The sequence below is a fragment of the Dreissena polymorpha genome, chromosome 4 (assembly GCF_020536995.1).
Source record: "Dreissena polymorpha isolate Duluth1 chromosome 4, UMN_Dpol_1.0, whole genome shotgun sequence".
Taxonomy (NCBI): Eukaryota; Metazoa; Mollusca; class Bivalvia; order Myida; family Dreissenidae; genus Dreissena; species Dreissena polymorpha.
The window spans coordinates 134019201-134043790 of record NC_068358.1 but is presented as its reverse complement, the minus strand read 5'-3'; the positions used below and the strand labels follow the sequence as shown (position 1 = coordinate 134043790).

Genomic DNA, 24590 nt, shown 5'->3' with positions numbered 1-24590 from the left:
ATTTCTTTTTATCCAATCAAAATTCGACGATTTCAGAAGCAAACGTCATCTCCGCCATATTGAAAACAAATTGAAGGGTTGGGAAATTGGGGATCCGATATAAAAGTAATTTTGAACGGATTCTTTTTGCACGTATTGATTTAAACACAATGACCTCGTTAACCCAGCGACAGGGTGGTGTCGTTAAGCGTAGAAGTGCTAAAGAAGGTGCCGAAGGGGGCACGTTTCCCAGCGAAGAGACCGAGCTGCCCCGTGAAGATTTGGATGACGAAGATAGGGATTCAAAGGAAGCTCGTCTAACTCTGATGGAGGAAATCCTGTTGCTAGGATTGAAAGATAGAGAGGTGGACACAAAAGTTTTTTTTAGATTCCGATCCAGGCAAAACTTCCATTGGACCTGGCAATCCTTTCTGAATTTATTTAGGAAAAGGATTTGTACGATGCTGTCCGGTAATTAGTCAATATAAATTGCCGCCTTAAGAGTCTTTTGATGATTTTTTCTTTGGCAGACTCTTGGCGTCAATAGTCCACTCTATCTTTTTAATAGCGAGAGTTTTCCTTCTTTGTCTATATTGATGCGCAAGGAATTTGGTGCGCAACATTCAAGCCCCGATATCAGACAGTTAATATCAACGGATTGCAATAATATTTACATACCTGTGTAGATAATTCATTTCTCAATAATGTTCCGTAAGAATTATGTAATGACTTTTTCAATTTTGCACGCCTGACCAATTTAAATCAACACACTACTCACATTTTCAATTCCAATCGCTGTGCCCGCTGTATACGGCAGGTAGATTTTAATCGATAACGCAGCCTATTACACCGTATGCCTTCTTCTGATTGGTTGATATTTAAATATGTCATAACATGGCGAGAGGTCAGTGATTGTATTGCGATTTAAGCAGAAGTTTAACTGAAACAAATTATGCCTTTTAACTTCAATTCGACGCTATTTGAGGTAAAAATGGACTAATTAACTAAAACTTTATGAGTTGGTTATGTTATTTTGCAATTTTAAGCATATTGATATAATAGTATTGTATTTAATTTTCGTTATGGTTTTTGCAGACCGGAGTTTCAGCGTTAAGATTTATTCTGAACGCGAGTTATTTCAGCTATCCAGTAATCTTGCGCAGTTAAGGGTCAATTGGTTTAAAAACATGTTCTTTTATAAATTGACAACATAATATCTAAATTTATTATGTAAATAATAAATTCATGTGCTTATTAACACAAAAATATCTGGGTAATTCAGTGAAGAACTGTCCGATTTGATTTCAAAACAAACATGACTCGCCACATTTTCAAACTATCACGGTGTCTGGTAATCTTGCGCACTTTCTGTAATGACCGCGTTTCATTGGATCACACCGGTCTTACTGACAATAACGTAGTGACGTCACCATCTATGTATAGAATGGACCGCGTTTAGGCAAAATTGTAGAGATATGGTGTCCAATTATTGACAAAAAACATGCAAGAAAAATATTTTTAAAATCAGTTTGTAAAACCATTGAAATTAAATGTGGATTTCTAGTGCAGTTTTTGTTCACTACAAATCAACAAATAATATAGTCACTAGTAATAGTGTACAATTAATAAAAAAAGTACCGTTATGCGTAACAAAAATATGTATGCATAACGGGTTTGATTTTACCGCGATCATGCTTCCATAGTTTACAGAAAATATCAAAACTAGGCCATTGCGCATGCGGAGATCATACCAAATTGGTTTGACAGAATGGCGGGAAATAATGACTACAGGAATTAATTGACTATGTCGGTCTGATACAATATATTTTCATGGCCCAAACTACCATAACTGATCGGATATTGTGCAATGGAATGCTAAATTACACGTTGGATTTATGAATTCTTAATTTTAAGAATGAAAACGCTAAAGACTGCAGGGAATTTGTGATTCATTTCGAAATTTTCAAAAGTGGGCCAGTGTTTACATTGTATAAGGATGACGCAACCGGTGTTTAAATGTAATGATCAAATTTTATTTTGCATGAAATACGTACCTTTTAAATCCGTTCATTATTAAGAATGTGAAATTCCATCTTTCATCACTAAAGAAAATCATTTGTCGTCTGTGAGATTCGCAAGTGCGAAGTGCGCAAGATTACTGGACGCGCAAGATTACCGGACTTAACTGTACAGATAATTGCTCCTGTCATAGGCGCTCGATGTCAATGACAATGTTTTTTTTTTATTTATTTGTTTATTAGTTACCCGTTGTATATTATAATGTAAACACATACTAATTTAATAGAAATCTTCCGACAAAACTTCTTCTTTAAAAAAAGATAGTTCGACTATGTAGATAGATATTGACAAGGTAAATCACGTGCCATTTTCTAAAGCAACGGAAGTGCGTCATTATGCATAATTAAATCGCTGTCACACCGCTTGCTTAATGAAATGCGCCCACAGGCCGGAAACCTCTCTCTTTATCTACTTTCAGTTTCAACAGACACTATTGTTTCACTCAATTAATGGGGCAATCAACAAAAGAAATTGTAAATTGCATACACATGAATAATTCCTTACCAATTGTGTAACTTGATTTCGTCTGCCATGGTGATTTCCAGAAAAAAAATCAGCACGACAAAAATCAGATCTGGCGCTCATAGTGTTTAGTGGCTGTTATTGTGTATAAAGAGCGAGGTTACCGGCCTGCGCGCATTTCAATAAGCGAGCGGGATGACAGCGACTTAATTATGCATAATGACGCACTTCCGTTGCTTTAGAAATTGGCTAGTGATTTACCTTGTCAATATCTATACATACATAGTCGAACTATCTTTTTTAAGAAGACGTTTTGTCGGAAGATTTTTATTAATTTAGTATGTGTATGCATTATAATAAACAACGGGTAACTAAAAAATAAATAAATTTGAAAAAAAAACATTGTCATTGACATCGAGCGCCTATGGCTCCTGTCAATTAAATGTAATGACCTCTTTAAAAAGAATCCGGGTTGTTTCACCCTAATACCTGTTTGCCCGTGAGTCGTTTTGTCCTAATACCCGTTCGCCTTAGGCCCTAGCTTTTAAATATGCAGCAATTCAAAAGGATTTATTTTTAGATTGCAGGGCCCTCACACTACTTTGGGGGAAGGGGTCAGCAGCCCTTAGGAGGGGGAATTTTCGCGGCGTTTTCCTTTTTGGGGGATTTTTTTACTTACTCTCTCATTATTTCATTTGTACATGTTTGCACTATATTCATTGCATTTTTCATAATTTAGTATGTTTGAAAAGATTAAATTGAAATAGAATTGAGATTTAATAATCATGCAGTGCCTTCCCCAGGAATTTGTTCAGGCGCCCCGGGGCCTAGCGGGGGTGGGTTCGGGTGGGGTGTCCCCTCCCGACGTTGATTTTTTTTAAAATTTAACGTGTCAATTCACGTTCTGTGGTGCGTTATAACTCAAAGGAAAACAGCGTCAAAAGACGTCATTTGGTGCGCTATGACTCTTCAAAAAAATCCCCCAGTCATTTAAAAATATATTTTTTTATATTGTTTAATTGTTTTAAAACTTTTCCGCACAGATAGTAAAATCCAGACTCGAACGATTCCCCAATACATCCATTTCAACCCGACTCTATTACTGTATACTTACTTTTTTCAAGTTATTATTTATTACCCGATAATCCCGTTTACTCCGTTTTTATCAATCTCTTTCTGGTAAATATTTACGATAAAAGCTTTCAGTTATTTCTTTAACACAAACTTTGCCATTTTTTAAGTGACTATCTATAGATTTGATGAAATATTGCCTCTGAATATGCGTCAATCCCCTGACCTGTTGTGCGCTTGTTAAAACGCTCAATACACGCCATTTGTATGCAATAGGCAAGACGTTGTACATGCTGCATAATTTTTGCGCTCTTTTTAATTGAGAAAAAGATTCGACACAAAATAAATTTGCACTGCTAATTTGAAGCAAAAATATTTAACGTTGCGGTAACATTTACATTCGGAAGTGTGTTTCGGATTAAAAACGCGTTAACATCGACTGACGGGAATGGGTTTCGGATTACAAATTTAATTATTCAACAAATATTAATCGTTGCGTTATAAATTAAACGAGTCGAATAAATGTATTGACGGAATTATGCATGAAATTCACGTTGTCCACGAGGATCACGGCCGGTTGCCATCATCAGTCTTCTAACTATCGATTATCGGACGAAACATTTACAAGTGTGCGTAATTAATTCAACGAAAATTTGTTAAAGCGCATAACGTGTCGAATAAATGTCAGAAAAACGAGGTGAATCAGTTCTATAAATGGACATGTTGAAATATACATGTACTGGAATTAAATAAATTGTTATCACATAATTGTAACCGGGAGTCATTTGCACAACCTACTGGCTATAATAATTAATTGTTTACCACTTGCAATAAATTTCTCGTATTAATTATGAGTCATAGGTAACACTTGTTTACAGTAAAAAGGTGTGATGATGATGCCCGAAACCGTCTTTAATGTTCTGTACTGTACTAATTACCGGTTTTATATTACTCAAATGGTACAACTTCTTGCTAATCAAGCTGCGATAAACTCTTAACGGTACTTCATGCCCGACGTCAATCAAAAATAATGGTCGATAGTTAACCCCGCCCTCATAAGCATTCGCGTAACCGATTGGACGATGAACTTCACAGTTTGACGACTGGAAAGTTACCAGATACATCCTTTTCAGCATTTAAATGACCGTGTAATGTGGCTAGAATAATCGATACGCGCGTTATGCTGTTCTCTTATGAGTGGATTATCCATTACCCCATGTGGTGTTTATGGCGATTACTTGTGAAAGAAGGTACCGAGTGCTCTTTTAAAACATGGGAATATTGATACATTGATAGGGAAACCTTGATTTTTTTGGACAATCTCCACTTTCTTTTACTGAAGAATACACTGATCTGAAAATTTCGCTTAAATGGCCTGGGGAAGACCCTGTCATGAGACACATCTTTCTATTAATTTTTTTTTTTTTTTTAGGGGGAATTTTTCCCCCCAAAAGGGGAAAAAAGTATACTTTTCAGGTGGGGGACTGCCGCGGAAATTCAGCGGCAGATTTGATAGATTGAGGGCCCTGGATTATCACAAGCTGCATTCATACTTCCGTTTGAACTTTTCTAACAACAAAACACTTGTTTTTGAACAATTCTAAAGCATAAGATTGTGTTGATTTACTAACAGCAGCAACAAGACATTACAAATACGTGTAACACATAGTAATTTTTCTAATGATCTAAATAAACGGTTGTCACAATTAACGTCTCTTTCACACTTGTGGTCGGTTCACTAGTAATATAGTTGTGTGTAAGAAACAGTGCTCACTCTGGCCTTCAGAAAATAATAGCCATATTTTTTTTCTTTAAAAAAAATAATAGCCAAAACATATGCGGACTTCCGCAAAACGGAACTGAAGGCAAAAAGAAAGAAAAAACAATGAATCTCATTTTATCTATGTTTTATTAAATGTATATCAATTGGATTTAAGTTATAATATAAATATATACAAAAAAACAAGCATAATATCAGTGTGTCATTTTCTTATAAAATATCATGGCTTTACAATAAAGAATACAATCAATGCTGTGGGTGTGACTTAACAAACCAGATCTCAGCTACAGTTACATACACATAAAAATTAAGGGCAGAGGCCCCAACCCACCCAGAGCCCTTACTTATTATACTATTTTTTATAGTTTTTCCAATTGCAATTTTTGGTGAATACAACTCGAAATATTATAAACCACACCTTCTGTATCACCGCATGTGTATTCGTCATTCTATTTTTGCTATTATGAACTTCAAAAATAAATCATAATCGACGAAACAAATACAGTATCCGAAAACAGTAATCCGAAAAATTGTACGCGTTTTGCACATGAAATATGCATAATATAAAATATTAGTATGCATAATCTAAAATGTGCCTATCGTTCAACTACTTTATCTCTTAATACGACGCTTGCCATCGGCCGCAATATTGTAGGCAGAGGCCAATATCAATTGTAAATGATTTATTCCAAAAATAACACTTTCACAATGCCGATCATGTTTACATCAATTAACGTCACAGCGCGTGAGTTAAAATACACCACCTCAGTGTAATTCCAGACACGTGTTTTCTGGCCATGGCATATGCCGGGTCCCTTTGAATTGGGAAAACCAGGTTACCTGGTTAAAAATTGAAATCATTATGTTAAAGCAGCCGACAAACAGCGGTAATTACGGGGATAATTAGTTGATGGCGATTAAATAATTATTTCATCAAGCAATGTACAACGTAATCTAATTGCAGAAAAAACGGCGTGAAAAACAAAACCAGCTGACAATATAAGCGGCGTTTTCATGAAGATTAAATAATAATTGGCGAAAAATTAACAAAGATCTAACAGTTACCGATAATTGGTAAAGCACAGGGAGATAACAAACGTTTTTTCCGATATATATCACTGCTGTCGGACACTGATTGAGAAAAACGCTTTAGGCCACAATGTCGCAAGAGTAATTGGCGCGTGTATGACAATACACAGGGTCGAGTGTGTACATAGGTTATCTTGTTATCGATTTTTCCTGCTTGATGGCCCGATTCGCAGGCGTTTCCCATTCGCCAGACAACATTTAGAGGCAATTTGTTTTTGATGTAGGAGGATAAAATAATCGCCATTTGTTCTAGACAATTTTAAGAAATAATAGCCAGTTGGATAAAATAATGGCCATTGGCAATTATGTCTGGCAGCAGCGTGAGCACTGAAGAAATGTGAAAGGTGTTATATACAACGTACTTTAATAAATTAGTCAATTAAAGAAAATTGGTATGTTAATTATTGGCTTTAATTGTAATTCAAACTAAAATCGGGGCGAAACAACCTACTTGTAAGGGCGAAACGACTCAGAGTAACCTAGGGCGAAATGACCCATTACCCTTTAAAAATGAGGGTTTGAGTAACAAAAGGCCATATTTAATGTTGGAAAATGTTTACCAAACATTGTTTATTTCAAAAGCATTTCACAATGATTTCACTCTACACAAATTCTTCTCTCAAAGGGTTTTGTTACAAACAGCTTTAAAAGATTTTTTTCTGAAACGCATTTACACACTAATTTGTATTTTGCCTATTTAGAACAACATCTCTCTAAAGTCATTACTAATACAGGTAGCACAAGCTTGTATCCATTGACCTGTAGTGAAATAAGGTCACTTCCAACAGCCTTGCTGTTGGGCTAGCTCTTTAGCAATTTGGTTAAAGTGTCTTACTAGTTACTACCACTTTGGACGTGGTGGGTATATTCCCCGGCTTGAACTCAGTATTTTCTCATCAATGGCGACGAGGCAAAAAAGATCTGTGAATGCGGAAATGAGTCTGAGCTGTTTTAATGGTTTCTGGGAGGGCAATAAGGATGCAAGACATGCTGTAGCTGGCGTGTCTGGGCCTTGAAACATTAAAAGGGGGAGGAGTTTAGTGAAATAAGGTCATTCCAACAGCCTTGCTGTTGGGCAAACTTTTTAGAATGCCAGTCGAGGCTCCCGACCTCGTTTATAGTTTTTCAATCGGCTCTTGTTATTTGTCAAGGGTGCCGGGAACCAATACAGCCATTGTTCATATATTGGTAATTTATTGTTGTGCTTGACGTTTTGTACAACAGTCTGAATCTCACTGCTAAATTTCAGTCATAATATATTTGAGTACTGAGCTTAACAAATATCACAAACAGAGAAACAGACTTACAAATTAAAAGTTTAATCCAAAAACACAGTAAAAGCACATGGGAACATTCCATTAAAAGTCAATGACGTCATTCAAACATTAGAATTACCGGCATGCGACACTCAGTTGAGAGAATTACAATTTAGGTTATTTTTAAGAATGTTATAGTGTGTTACTTCAATTTAAAACACAACTACAAATCTTGAAATAATTAAGCTATGGCCGGCATAGAACATAAACATGTACTGTTGAAGAATCTCCCACGAAACGTTTCGATGTTATGGTGTGTTACATCAATTTAAAACACAACTACAAATCTTGAAATAATTAAGCTATGGCCGGCATAGAACATAAACATGTACTGTTGAAGAATCTCCCACGAAACGTTTCGGGAGGTTTTTAAGAGTACATGTTTCTGTCTGTCGTTAGTCTTATTTGCAAATTGAGACTGGTGCATAATGCGGCATTAATTGGGATACATTGCCAAATTAAATTCAGTTAAAAATGTGCATATGCAATACAAATTGAAGAGCAATAACCAACTGCTTTTTAGTGACTTATTGTGCGCAAAGGGGATAAAATATAGCATTAAGAAAATATAGTATTTGCATTGTTATTGTTATGCGTTTATCATATCGCCATGAGACATTGCACGGTCTTTTATTGTTTGATTTCTGATTGGTAAGCGGCTGGCACTGACATGAGCAGTAACTGATGAAACCTCTTAGCTACTGTCCGAAAACCGTACAGTCTATGAATATTGCTCATGTCCGCCGCTGTGACCAACAACAACAACAACAAGCAAAGTCAACCACTGCAATATTATATTTTAAAGCAATATGTCAACTTAATAATATATTGATTGCATATTTGCTAGGTTACAGGTTACTGGTTTTCATTTTCTGCAGTCAAACGATATGCATATTTTACTTTATGTGCAAAAGACGTATATCGACATATATTCAGACAGTCGTTTGGATACGTATAGTTTGTCGATTTTAATTATTTTTTATGTTCTTTATAACATTTGTATAGAATGAGGAATGAACATGCAGTGTTATGGATGGTCTGGTTGACAATATTTCACAATGTACTAACCAGAAATTGCACATAGAAAGACTTAAAAAAAGAACAATATGCTAGGGCTCTGCCCTATATTCCCTTTATCATACATCCTCAGGATCTTGGCTTAAGTAGTAATTACATATGAATGAAATGTGTTTATTTTGGCCAAATTAAACACATGTTTTACAGTTCTTAGGAGAGCAATATCTCTATAACATCATGGCAGTTTAAAATAAAATGTTTAGTTAGAGTTTCAGCATATTTTATTTTAGATATATTTTTTATGTATGTTTATTAATAAATTGTAAAACATTGATATTAAAATACCTTTACGCGTTTGATCAAAGGTCGGCTAACTTCTCACTAATATTTAAATTGGAAGGAGAAGTCACTTCTCCCTTAAATTTTGGGCTAGGTCAGGATGATCCCTGAAAATATTTACTTTCAAAGAATTATTTAATTTCTTTGTAATCCACTTGAAATTTGTTTATTTGCCCTATGTTTAGCCATCCTATAGATGCTAGTGCCTTGTACACTAAAATAATGTTAAATGTTTGCATGGGAGACCTTGTTAGGGTGACAACATACCAATGTGAAAGTACTTAATTGCAATTTGCAATAACAGTGTTGTGTTTACACTAGTGGCGTTGTTGGCTTCACTAAGCCATTTACCTTGAAATTTCTTGAAGACATTCTTTATTGACTGTTAAAATATATGGAATATGTATAAATTTGGATTGTTTCAATTCAAGTAAGATTCTGAAATGCAGTAAGACATGTCATTTTCTGTTGTTTTTATTTGTTTTCATTTTTAGCTCGGCTGTTTTCTGAGAAAACCCGAGGTTGGTCATAGCCAGCTCATCATGTCGTGTCCCCCGTCCTTGTCGTGCTAAAACCTTAACATTTTGTCAAGGTTTTGAACATTGGCTCTAAAATTAAAGTGCTTCCACCTACAACTTTGAAACTTCATATGTAGCGGCACCTTGATGAGTTAATGCCACACCCATATTTGGGTCACTAGGTCAAAGGTCACGGTCACTGTGACCTCTAAAAAAAATAATCTGACAAGCTTTCATTTCTTCAAAAATGCACCGGCAGCCGAACGTGGCACCCGTTATGCGGTGCTCTTGTCTGTCTTTACGTAGTATTGTTAGTGTAACAAAATAGACACAGACCATGCTTGTGACATCATCACAAGATTCTTGTAATTAAAGTAAACAATATCACCTGAATAAGGTCTCTGGAGGATAAGTTAAGAACGTGAATAATTTTACAATACAATATCTCCCTCCCAAATAACCTACTACATAGTGTATCTGTCTGGTGGTTTTGAAAATAGTGTGAATCAGAATTTTTTATTATCTGTATAATACAAATGTATAATGATCCTGATTATCTTTGTATACAGCAGGCCAAGAACATGTTTGTTGCTGTTGGCAGGGTTACACATCATTCTGGAATGACTGTATATCGTCGGGTTTGAGAGGCTGCATTCTTATAGAGCTGGCCCTGAAAGGGAGGGTGGAGGTGGAAAAGGCTGGTATGCGGCGCCGCAGTTTACTGAATCGAAAAGTCTTGTGTAAAAATCAGGCACCATGTGGGGACATTCTACTGGATGAGGCTCTCAAACACATAAAGGAGACGGATCCTCCGGAGACTGTACAAGCTTGGATTGAGTATCTGAGTGGTATGACGTTTTTGTTGGCCTTCATTTGTGTTATTGAAACAAACTTTAAAACATAAAAAATTGCTGTGTACTGTATTAAAAAGTTCCTTTTGCATAATGTGTAAACATTACTTTGAGAGCAATGTCTTTTATAAACTGTGAGCCTATTTTCAGCATATGAAAAGGTAACACTGTATTTAGTTTTAAGTTTTGAAATTCATCTTTTAATTGCTTTCATAACTAGTCTTGAAACAAATGATTGCATGTTGATAACAACATGTATGTTATGTAAATGTCTATTTATTGTCACCAAGATTTCTTGCATTTTTCCAAAACTTAGGCCAAAATGCCTATTTCTTGTAATATACATGTATTGAAGAAAAAAGTACATTCCTTCGAATCCTTAAATTACGTCTACTAAATAAGATGGTTTTCATGAGATTCCCACTAAATATTTGCAAAAATATCTGCACTTGGTAATGTTTGTATTGGTTTCAACTTAGACATAACTTGAGTTCATATTCTCCCTCTTTGCATCACTTTTTTCAATGTGGAAATTCTTAGGCTTGAATACCTATTTGGAAGTGAAAGTAGAGTTACACAGAAATATGTTACTTAAATAATGGTGTTAGAGTTCTTGGTATACAGCAAATGTATGACAACTTATGTTATTTGTATGTGTTATATAACATAAATTAAAACAACTTTAGACAAAAGTGGTCTCCTGATATATTTATTTAAATGATTTTCCCGAAACACTGCGACAAGGAATAAAAAGTGCAAATGGTTGTGTATCAGTCATGCATGAACAACCTTGTGTCAATATCAGTCGATAATTTCATGGACTTTCATGCGGTTTGTATGCTACATCTGCGGTGTTCTCCTGCAGGACAAATTTGCTGCCCTTATTGTTAACATTCCCATTGCCTGTGACCTAACTTGTTAGCCTAGATGAATTCAAAATCAGCATTCATGCTTGTCTGTGCTCTCCAACTCTGCGTGATTACTATACATACATTTTTATGGAGTATTTTGTTTACTGATTATCGGTTTATCAAGAATTGTCCTGATTTTCTGTTTAACCATCAAACAGTACAAAAATTATTGCTGGTTCATTAATGACTTACTGTAACAATAAGGATTAACTGTTTGGAATTAATTTAGAGGAAAAGTTAATCATTTGCCATAGAATTTTGTTAAAAAGCACTACAAAACTTTAAACAAAATTAATTAAAAGATCTCTATGTTCTCTGCGCTGCGTTTTACTTATAATATAAAATAAATAAACCCGCATTTCCCATGTGCATTACTTGAATTCGCACATGGCAGCTTTCGCATGCTTTTTATCGGGCAAAGGGTCAACACGAAATACATTAGCATAGTTAAATTTGTATCAAGTTTAAATATAACTTTTTTAGCTCACCTGGTCAGAAGCATTGTCCCAATGAAATCTCGGCGGAGTTCGAAACTGGGTTGTGCCGGGTCAAAAACTAGGTCACTAGGTCAAAAAAAAGAAAAACCTTGTAAACACTGTAGAAGTCACATTTCATGCCCAAACTTCATGTTACTTTGTCAAAATGTTTGTCTTAATGATATCTTGGTTGAGTTCAATAGTGGTTCCGATCCGTTGAAAAACATGGCCGCCAGTGGGCGGGGCAGTTTTCCTTATTTGGCTTTAGAGAAACCTTGTAAACACTCTAGAAGTCACAATTTTTGCCCAATTATCATGAAAGTTGGTCAAAACATTGGTTCAATTCATGTCTTGGACGAGTTCGAAAATGGTCGAGATTGGTGGAAAAACATAGCCGCCAGTGGGCGGGGCATTTTTCTCTATATGTATATAGTGGCAGTTTTCCCTATTTGGCTATAGAGAAACCTTGTAAACACTCTAGAAGTCACAATTTTTGCCCAATCATCATGAAAGTTGGTCAAAACATTGGTTTTATAGATATCTCGGACAAGTTTGAAAATGATCAAATCGGTGAAAAAACATGGCCGCCAGTGGGCGAGCCATTTTTAGCTCATCTATTTTTTGAAAAAAAATTATGAGCTATTGTCATCACCTTGGCGTTGGCGTCGGCGTCCGGTTAAGTTTTGCGTTTAGGTCCACTTTTCTCAGAAAGTATCAATGCTATTGCATTCAAACTTGGTACACTTACTTACTATCATGAGGGGTCTGGGCAGGCAAAGTTAGATAACTCTGGCGTGCATTTTGACAGAATTATGTGCCCTTTTTATACTTAAAAAATTGAACATTTTGGTTAAGTTTTGCGTTTAGTTCCACTTTTCTCAGTAAGTATCAATGCTATTGCATTCAAACTTGGTACACTTACGTACTATCATGAGGGGACTGGGCAGGCAAAGTTAGATAACTCTGCATGCATTTTGACAGAATTATGTGCCCTTTTTATACTTAGAAAATTGACAATTTTTATACGCCCGTATAAAATACGGGACGTATTATGTGAAACCCCTTGGCGGCGGGCGGCGGGCGGCGGGCGGAAGGCATCACTTTGTCCGGACTCTAATTCAAATTGTATTCATCCGATCTTCACCAAACTTGGTCAGCAGTTGCATCTAGTTGATATCTAGGCCAAGTTCGAATATGGGTCATGCCGGGTCAAAAACTAGGTCATAGGGTCAATAAGTGCATTTTCAAAGGGGCCACTTTGTCCGGACTCTAATTCAAATTGTATTCATCCGATCTTCACCAAACTTGGTCAGCAGTTGCATCTAGTTGATATCTAGGCCAAGTTCGAATATGGGTCATGCCGGGTCAAAAACTAGGTCATAGGGTCAATAAGTGCATTTTCAAAGGGGCCACTTTGTCCGGACTCTATTTCAAATTGTATTCATCCGATCTTCACCAAACTTGGTCAGCAGTTGCATCTAGTTGATATCTAGGCCAAGTTCGAATATGGGTCATGCCGGGTCAAAAACTAGGTCATAGGGTCAATAAGTGCATTTTCAAAGGGGCCACTTTGTCCGGACTCTATTTCAAATTGTATTCATCCGATCTTCACCAAACTTGGTCAGCAGTTGCATCTAGTTGATATATAGGCCAAGTTCGAATATGGGTCATGCCAGGTCAAAAACTAGGTCATAGGGTCAATTAGTGCATTTTCAACGGCGCCACTTTGTCCGGACTCTAATTCAAATTGTATTCATCCGATCTTCACCAAACTTGGTCAGTAGTTGCATCTAGTTGATATCTAGGTCAAGTTCGAATATGGGTCATGCCGGGTCAAAAACTAGGTCACAAGGTTACTTAGTGCATTTCAAGCATTTAGCATGGTGTCCGCTCTCTAATTGAAGTAGTTTGCATCTGATCATCACCTAATTTGGTCAGAAGTTGAGTCTAGATGATATGTAGATCAAATTCGAATATGGGTCATGCCGGGTCAAAAACGAGGTCACGATCGGACACATAATGAATTTCAAGCATTTAGCATGGTGCCCGCTCTCTAATTGAAGTAGTTTTCATTTGATCTTCACCAAATTTAGTCAGATGTTACATCTAAATGATATCTAGGTCAAGTTCAAATATGGGTCATGCCGGGTCAATAACTAGGTCTCGAGGTCACTTAGTGCATTTCAAGCATTAAGCATGGTGTCCAAAACCTCCGAACGGGCGTATCTTGTGACAGTTTGGCACTCTTGTTGTGTTTAGGTCCATTTTATTCCTTAAGCATCAAAGCTATTGCTTTCATACTTGCAACACTTACTAACTATCATAAGGGGACTGTGCAGGCAAAGTAATGTAACTCTGACTGGCATTTTGACAGAATTATGTGCCCTTTTTATACTTAGAAAATTGAAAATTTGATTAAGTTTTGTGTTTAGGTCCACTTTATTCCTACAGTATCAAAGCTATTGCTTTCATACTTGCAAGATTTATGAACTATCATAAGGGGACGGTGCAGGCAAAGTTATGTAACTCTGACTGGCATTTGGACGGAATTATGGGCCCTTTATACTTAGAAAATTGAAAATTTGGTTAAGATTTATGTTTTGGTCCACTTTACCCCTAAAGTATCATAGATATTGCTTTCATACTTGGAACACTCACAAACTATCATAAGGGTACAGTAAAAGGACAAGTTGCATAACTCTGGTTGTCATTGTTACGGAATTATGGCCCTTTTTTGACTTAGTAACTTTTAATATATGGTTAAATTTTGTGTTTCGATCCACTCGAAGTATCAAGGCTATTGCTTTCAAACTTCAAATACTTACATGCTATCATGAGGTTACTGTACCTGGCAACTTGAATTTTACCTTGACCTTTGAATGACCTTGACTCTCAAGGTCAAATTATTAAATTTTGCTAAAATTGCCATAACTTCTTTATTTATGATTAGATTTGATTGATACTTTGATGAAACTACTCTTACCTGACACCCAAACCATCCCCCGTGCCCTCCCCCCCCTCCCCCCTCCCCCTCTAATTTTTTTTTTTTTTTTTTTAAGATCATCTCACAAATGACCACCACACCCTCACACTATACCCCCACCCCACCCCCCCCCCCCACCCCACCCCCCCCCAATTTTTTTTTTGATTTTTTTTTTTTTTTTTTTTTTAAGATCATCTCACAAATTATCACCACACCCTCACACTATACCCCCCCCATTTTTTTTTTAAACGGTTATGTTTGAAATACCGTCCAACCATCTCACCCAAACCCCCCCCCCCCCCCCCCCCCCCCGAATTTTTTTTTATTTTCGCTTTTTTGGAAGATAATGTAATAAATGTCCACAACCCCACACTATACACCCCTCTTCACTCCACTCCTCCCTCCTTTGTGATTGAAAATGAGAGTCCCTTCACCTTTAAAAAGAAAATAGATGAGCGGTCTGCACCAGCAAGGCGGTGCTCTTGTTTATTATATGTATATAGTGAAAACATGTGAACACAGTAGAAGTCACATTTTTGGCCCAATTTTCACGAAATTTGCTCAGAACATTTGTTTCCTTGATACAAGAGTTGAGTTCAAAAATGGTTCCGGTCAGTTGAATAACATGGCTGCTGGGAGATGGGCAGTTTTCTCATTATGCCCCCCCCCCCCTTTCGAAGAAGAGGGGGTATATTGTTTTGCTCATGTCGGTCCGTCCGTCCACCAGATGGTTTCCGGATGAGACTCAAGAGCGCTTATGCCAAGGATCATGAAACTTCATAGATACATTGATCATGACTCGCAGATTACTCCTATTGATTTTCAGGTCACTAGGTCAAATGTCAAGGTCACGATGACCCGAAATAGTAAAATGGTTTCCGGATGATAACTCAAGATAACTTATGCCTAGGATCATGAAACTTCATAGAATATATCAGGGGTGTCAATTTTCCGGATTATTCCGGAAATCCGGATTTGAGCCGTCCAGGGCTGATTTTGAGGTGAATTTAAATCCGATTAGTTTGTTTAAGGCGGGTGGGGGTAGGGACAAAATTCTTTTAGTGCGGGATCATTTCCGAACGAATATTGTTATATCATCGTCGGCATTCCGGACATTTGCGCTTGGTACCGATTTTATTTATTGATTTCTGATTGGTAAGCGGCTGGCACTGACATGAGCAGGCACTGGCAAAGTAAAGCACTGCAATATCATATTTTAAAACAATATGTTAATCAAATTATATATTGACTGCGTATTTGCTAGGTTACTGGTTACTGGTTTTCATTTTCTGCAGTCAAACGATATGCATATTTAATAACATTTGCAAATGATGTATCGCGACATGTTTTCGGACAGTCGTTTTCGGATACGCTGGTTTGTTAATTACATTTCGAAGTTCTTAATATCATTTGTTTAGAATGACAAATACACCTGCGGTGTTATGGGTGGTTTGGTTTATAATATTTCGCATTGTACTCACCAGAAATTGCACCTACAGTACAGCAAAAGCGGCACATACAAAATCTGCGGCTACACCACGGCCAGATTATTAGTACGCGGCGGCCGAATCGTGTGTTGACGCGGCGTATCGCCGTGGCACTCGGCATCGATCAGCGCATCGACGCTGAGTCTGTATTTACCTCGCGTACTTTCGCGCAGTAAATCCGCCGCATACGTACGCGGCGGATCGAGTGAAAAGATATCCACCAACATGTACATACATGTATGTGTAGCGTAGAATTAATTACGCGCAACTGTTAATGTTTCGTTCGCTTATCATTATTAAATTTGTAATCCGAAACACACTTCCGAATTTTAATGCTAACGCGACCTTTGGCAAATTCTAGTGTCAAATAAACAGTGCTAAAATATCCTTTGTTTCATAAAAAGCGCGCGAAAATTATGCAGACATGTAGAACGTCGTTTAGAAAGTTTGGGTGTATTTTATGTTGTATAAATACATGAACATCACGTCAGGCGTAAATTGCGTGTTCAGTGGAAAAACGCCCCGATTAGACTTTATTTCATCATCTCTATAAATAGTAACAAATGCCAAAATGTATTTGATACTAAAGGAAATATCGAGAATGTTTGTGTATCGTAAATATTTACCAGCATTTGCTTCAAAATTGGAATATACGAGATTATCGGTTAATTAGTAGCGATATTAACTGTATAATATGATCAAAATAGAACTTGTTTATATACGCATATTCAAACAATAGTTTTAATAAGCTGATAATTAACAAAACAACAAATACGTCGTCACCGTCTTGATTATCGACGTGGCTTCAAACTGCTAATTTTCTCAGCATAAATATAATAGCAAAATCAACATGCAATTAATTTATAAATCCATCATATGCTGGAGCCTTGGCCACTTGTATGTGCGAAAACATATTTACGCGACCTTGTTTATGTGTGAAATACATACACTATGGGAGGGAAACAAACTTAATTGGCCAGACACATTAACTATGCTTACATGTATATGCTAATACAATCCGCGCACAATAAATTTATTATGATTTTAATTATTATTATAATTGTTCTTTCAAAATTTGTTAACTACATGTAACTAATAATTTTTAAAAGATGTTTTATTTCATGATGCCATCGACTCGGCATCATGTCGCGGATCGCGGCATGCCTCGGCGGACAGATGCGAAGTTTCGCGGCGAAATGCGACTTACTGACGCGGCTTCAACGACTGACGCAGCATCGACTCGATTCATCTTGCCGCCGCGGATCGCGAAATACGTTTGTTCCGCTTTGGCTGTACTGTAGAAAGACTATAAAAAAAAGAACAATAACCTAGGACTCGGGGGGTTGGGCCCTTTCTTCCCTTTATCCTACGGCTTAATTTTCCGGATTTCAAATTTGGGCCAATTGACACCCCTGTAGATACATTGATCGTGACTCGCAGATGACCCCTATTGATTTTCAGGTTACTAGATCAAAGGTCAAGGTCATGGTGACCCAAAGCAGTAAAATGGTTTCCAGATGATAACTCAAGAACGCTTATGCCTAGGATCATGAAACTTCATAGATACATTGATCATGACTAGCAGATAACTCCTATTGATTTTCAGGTCACTAGGTCAAATGTCAAGGTCACGATGACCCGAAATAGTAAAATGGTTTCCGGATGATAACTCAAGATAACTTATGCCTAGGATCATGAAACTTCTTAGATACATTGATCATGACTCGCAGATTACCCCTATTGATTTTCAGGTCACTAGGTCAAAGCTCAAGGTCACGATGACCCGAAATAGTAAAATGGTTTCCGGATGATAACTCAAGAACGCTTAGGCCTAGGATCATGAAACTTCATAGGAACATTGATCATAACTCGTAGATGACCCCTATTGATTTTCAGGTCACTAGGTCAAAGGTCAAGGTCACGATGGCCCAAAATATTGAAATGGTTTCCAGATGATAACTCAAGAACGCTTATGCCTAGGATCATGAAACTTCATAGGAACATTGATCATGACTTGCAGATGACCCCTATTGATTTTCAGGTCACTAGGTCAAAGGTCAAGGTCATGATACCTGAAATAGTAAATGGTTTATGGATGATAACTCAAGAACGCTTATGCCTAGGTTCATGAAACTTCATAGGTACAATGATCATGACTCGCAGTTGACCCCTATTAATTTTCAGGTCACAAGGTCAAAGGTCAAGGTCACGTGACCTGAAATAGTAAAATGGTTTCTGGATGATAACTCAAGAACGCTTATGCCTAGGTTCATGAAACTTCATAGGTATATTGATCATGACTCGCAGATGACCCCTATTGATTATCAGGTCACTAGGTCAAAGGTCAAGGTCACAGTGCCAAAAAAGGTATTCACACAATGGCTGTCAAGGTCACGGTGACTCAACTTAGGAAAATAGTTTCCGGATGATAACTCAAGAATGCATACGCCTAGGATCATGAAACTTCATAGGTACATTGATCATGACTCGCAGATGAAAAAATGATATAACTTGACCAGGATGTTTGTCTGGACAATATCTAGGTCAAGTTTGACATTTGGTAAAGATTGAATGAATTGACTCTTCTCAGGTGAGCGAATTAGGGCCATCTTGGCATTCTTGTTATGCAAATGCAAGAAATTATGCTAGTTTAGAAATAATTGCATGCTTCGGCCAATGCATATGACAATAATGTACTGTACTGATTTCAATTGAAATAAGCCTTTCTGGATTGGATGCCAAATCAATAATACACCTGCTTGTTCACATCTAAAAAATAGTTAATGTTTGTGGTAGGGAAATTTTTTTAAACTTTTATTGTTCATTTTTAGGTGAGACTTGGAACCCTTTGAAATTAAAATACCAGCTGAGGAACGTCCGGGAGCGCCTCGCAAAAAACCTGGTGGAAAAAGGCGTTTGCACAACAGAAAAGCAGAACTTCCTTCTCTTCGACATGACCACACATCCATTAGTAGACTCTGTGATAAAGTCAAAACTCATTAAGAGAGTCCAGGATTCTGTGTTAAGTCAGTGGACCAATGATGCGCACAGAATGAACAAGAGAATGCTTTCCCTCATTTATCTTGCTCATGCATCTGATGTCCTGGAAAATGCCTTTGCCCCCCTGTCTGACGACGACTACGACTTGGCCATGAAGCGTGTACGTGAGCTGTTGGATCTAGACTTTGACACGGAATCCATGAAGGAGGGCACCAACGAGATGATGTGGGCTGTCATCGCTGCTTTCAGCAAGTGAGAGTGTGTGTCAGAGGTGGTGTCGCATTCCCAGAAAACAGACCTTGTAATCATTCTTAACATAGGTCCTGTAAACAGTGAAGGCAGCATGCCAACAACCTTATATTTAAATTGAATCTGCTGATATTTATTGGCTGATTTCCACACTTCCCAAGAACATCTATAAGAAAATTATTTAATACGGTGTTTATCAGCTGGCTGTGATTCTTAGATTTAAATTAATATGATTTTTGACACTTTTGTTTTACTATGTGGAAGTATTTATTCAAACAGTTAAAAAAAGCATTGACAGACTCTTTGATGTAAAACTATAGGTCAGTTTTCACTCTTGATTTAGTGTCAGGAAAGCCCTAATCAATTTGTTCTCCTTATACCAAGTTGTTACTTAGATTTGCCTATAACTTTGTCTGAAGTATAAATTGCCTCAGTCAATATCAAACAATCCAGCTTCTCTAGCAAATGCTTTTATGCTTGAACAGCGGATAAATGAACCTGAATGATTATGCAAGTATATATAAGGTTCTTGAAAATATATTTTATCACTAGTGTTTGGTTAAATCGGAAACAGCTTGTAAATTTACATCAGCTTCTTCACTAGACCAATAATGTTGTGCATGAATATGTAATACACTGCAGGCAGACAGATAACTTTGTTCTGAAATCAATGTATTTTGAATATATTAATTTTTACCATCATTATTAAAATAAAAAAGTAAAACAAGCTCTATTTGTTTCTGTTTTCTCTTTTTTGATAGTGTATCATTATCATTTTAAATGCGCTTTCAAATAAAAAGAAATCGGTTAACCGTGTGTACACTTTTTGTTATAACTTTAAATACATACATTTAATAATAATTATTTTAGATGTGTCACTTATTTGCATCTTGATCCTGAAATTGTGTTGTAACGTTCAAATACCATAATATTAATTAGGAAGGCTTTGACAGAAGTTGTAAAAAAGCAATACACGTGTTGGGCAACGTTATGTACATTTACATCCATGTAACAGATAATTGATCACCATGGATACTGTTTGTTTAATGGTCATGTAAATGGTGATTATTTTGCATGTTTGCCCTGAGGGCAGTAACACTTTGTGTGTTATAATGTGTATTTCATGTTTGCACATCTGACTCTTTTGACTGTATTTTATCAGTTCTGGTTGGCTACATGTTATGTGTAATCTTGATTCTTGTACATGTATTCAAGTGTTGCTTTCATCTCGAGCTATTTCATTAATGTAGTCATGTTTTGCATTACAACATTAGGGAAAGCTGTGTTAATATCAAAACATTATTGTATTATTACTAGCCATAAATATATAATGGTAATCTATTGTCAAAATTGCACATGCATGTATTGTTATGAATTCCACATTGTTGTTTTCAATCTGTGCGTTTCAAAGAATGTGGTATGAAACATGCGTTAAGTTATGTTTAAGTTGATGATTTTGTGTGTGCGTGTGTTGCCAAACCATTCTTAAATAACACTTAAATTAAGTTAATCTCTGTATATTTGTAAAATTTGCATCATGCCATCACTGTTATTGTCCCCTATCGGTTTCACCGGAGGGGACTTACGATTTTCGCTCTGTGTGTCCGTCAGTCTATCACACTTTTCTGGATTCTGCGATAACTTTAAAAGTTCTTCATATTTTTCATGAAACTTGAAACATGGACAGATGGCAATATGGAGATTATGCACGTCATTTCATTTTGTTCCTTCATCAAGAATTCTGGTTTCTATGGCAACAAATAGACTAGAAATACTGCTGAAAATGGTGAATCCTGCACACTTTTCTGGATCCTGCGATAACTTTAGAAGTTCTTCATATTTTTTCATGAAACTTGAAACATAAATAGATGGCAATATGGACATTATGCACGTCAATTGATTTTCTTCCTATGTCAAAAATTCTGGTTATTATGGCAACAAATAAAAAAATAAAAATCTGACGATGGTGGAGCCGGTAGGGGACATGTATTGCTTGGCAATAGTCTTGTTTAAATGTAAATTGCATGTTAATTTGTGATATTATAGAACATTTTAAGTGTATGCCCATACATTTAGGAATAAATAAACAAACAAATGCTGATTTCCTACAGTTTGATGAGCATTTATTACAGAGATTAGAATTACAATTTTTTCTGTGTGCTTGTGATGCAATTTTTTTTACAAAAATATTCATATATAAAGGTATGCCATATGCAATTTATTTGTTTTGTTCTTAAAGAAAGTGTGAATTTAATAGTGTGGTGAATGCTTATTTGTGTGGGGTTTGTGAAATCTCATTTGTGTACATGTTTTATCGATAATTCAGTGTAGCTTTAAGGCTTCTTAAGAGATGTTATGAATATGTTTTTGCTTTTAATTTCTACACAAGGTTAAGAATAATTTGTAAATCTTGGTGTCTTATACTTTTCTCAATACTTTTATATCTGCTAAAAACTAGTGTCCAGTTACTTTTTCTGATACATTGTCAGTTATAAAAAATAGATATGTTTTGTTTTGTTTTCGTCTCTCACTCTTGTTTTCCATTTCATTGTAATCGTTAACATATATTTTCAAAAGAAAAAAATATCACTTAAGAAGTAAAGCTTTTTGCCACTGCTGTTTGAAGAATTGTATTGTTTTTGTCATTGCAAGTTTGTCTGACTACTGATATCAGAAATGTGCTTTAAGATCGTACATGATGCTTCTTGATTATTTGAGTTTGTTTGACAAATGCTAGTTAATTTGTTAACTCGTGTAGTGAGAAGACCGTTGCATGATGCACGATATGCAAATTGCATTTGCTACTCAAGAAAGGGATACATTATTTGGAAGTAGGTTTTGGTTAATACAGCTTAGATATTTTCTCTCAAAATTAACAAGATGAAGATGTCAGTTCATTTTTATTTAGTGTGTAAAGTTCTCTCATCATATTAAATAACTAATAGTTGTTTTTCATATTTTTGAAGTGTGAGTATTTTGTTTTATCCATTTCATTTTACTTGCCTACTGCAGTTCATGTGGGGACTTGCTTTCTGTATTTGAGTGCAACATGACTATCTTCAAAATTTCAAATCAGATAGCACATTTTTGCACAGTTTTTTTTACATTTTGGGAGATATTGTTTCGGTTAAGATATTTAATGTTCTTCTTGTATATATATTTGTTATGTATATTATAATATTATGGTTGATTAGGGCTCTTAGCCCTTTCATTCACAAATTATGGGTGTTACATTAGTGGATATTGAGAAACGAATAAATGCATACAGATTATGACTTTGTTTCTTGATTGTTCATTCCAGTCCGCTTGTTGTTAGTTGATCATGTTTAATTGTCTGTGTATGATTACAGAGTTTTCTAAAACTATTTCAGAGTGAGTGAAATGTTAGAAACCAGGTTAAGCCCCTGTGACTTACGTCCACAGAAAATAATTCAGTATATCGTACCTCATCATAAACTTGTCCCTCTTCATTTATATGACTGGTTTTGGAAAGTTAAAGATAATAGTCCATCAAGAGATTATTGAACAGTCAGAATTTTCTGACATGGACTGCACGTGCCAAATATAAATGTATGGTGTCACCACCAGGCTTGCTCACAACTAAGGTGCAATGTGCGGTAGTATTTCGATGTTGACACTAATGTTTGTTAAAAACTGAAAAAAATATATGTTTTCTGTTATTAGTTTTTACATATTATAAATCTTACATTAAATATAAATCATACTTCAAAATTAGAATGAATATGTTCAAAACGAGAAATCACTTCAAGAGTAGTGCTGTTAAATTGTTGTTTTTATATGGCTTGATAAACAGAATGAAAATGTTTGGAACAATACCGGTATATGAAATAGAAAACCCCACTGGCATAATGGTAACTGTAAGGCAGCCCCATACTGTATAAGGACCTCGGCCATGGGTTTGGATCAAATACACTTGTGATGCAGGTCTGCTCAAATCTTACACTTGTATGAGACAAATATTTAAAAAACAAAAAACAAATTTATGCCATTCTAGAACCAACATTTACAACTCAGCTTCAAAGATTCTTGGTCAGAATGTTTATCTTTATAAAATATAGGCAGAGTTTGAACATAAGTCACTCGTGTGGAAAAAGTCATTTGCCAGATACAATCTTAATTCTTTAATAGAAGCATTTATGTTTGAAACTGAGTCTTGTGGCGTCAAACACTTGGTCACATGGTTAAATTGAAGACAAAAGTTTTGATCATACAAGGATCAATATTGCCCAATCTTCATGACATTTGTTCCAATGATATATAGGGGGAGTAAGAAACTGGGTCATGTGTGGTCTTAACCCTTTCCCACTCAGAAACAAAGTAAACATAGCTATATACAAACAGCATAAAACCAGAACAGCCTGCGAGTAACTGGCAGTCTGTTCAGGTTTTACGCTGTTTGCTGCTCATCAGTAACTAAGGGTTGGAGATGGAGCCTTTAAAACATGTATCTAGTAAGAAAGGTCTTTAACTAAATTTTTCTGTAAGAGGGACTACAAATGTGTAATATTACGGATCTAATTGGTAAAGGGTTAAACAAGATCACTTGTTCAATTTAAAGAGAACACTTGTGAACACTCAAGAAGCCAATATTCATGAAACACAAGTGGGGTCAAAAACTAGGTCACTAGGTGACAAGAAAGAAAAGGATTGCAAACACTATGATGCCACATTTATTTCCCAATCTTCATGAAACTTGCTCAGAGCATTTGTTCCCATTATATCTTTGCCAAGTTCGAAACTTGGTTGTGTGGGGGTCAACACTTATCATAAGTTGAAATTATAGAAAACTAATATTAACACTAGAACTAGCATTTTTTGTTCAATCTTTCTAAAGCTTGCTCAGAACATTTTGTTTTCATGATTTCTTGGCATAGTGAGAAATGCCTCCGATCCATTGAAAACCATGGCCTCCATGAGGCGGGGCAGGTTTCCTTATAATTTATGGCTTTAATAAAACCATTT

General features: G+C 36.2%; 1 protein-coding gene across 1 annotated transcript; it reads left to right on the top strand.

Annotated features, from left to right (window-relative positions):
- Positions 1-33: 33 nt before the first annotated feature.
- Positions 34-22879, top strand: LOC127876654 (Golgi phosphoprotein 3-like). The gene is made up of 3 exons (XM_052421992.1): positions 34-344; positions 10252-10498; positions 19190-22879. Exons 1-3 carry the CDS (start codon positions 150-152, stop codon positions 19612-19614), a joined length of 867 nt encoding a protein of 288 aa, XP_052277952.1. The 5' UTR covers positions 34-149; the 3' UTR covers positions 19615-22879.
- The last annotated feature ends 1711 nt before the right edge of the window (positions 22880-24590 follow it).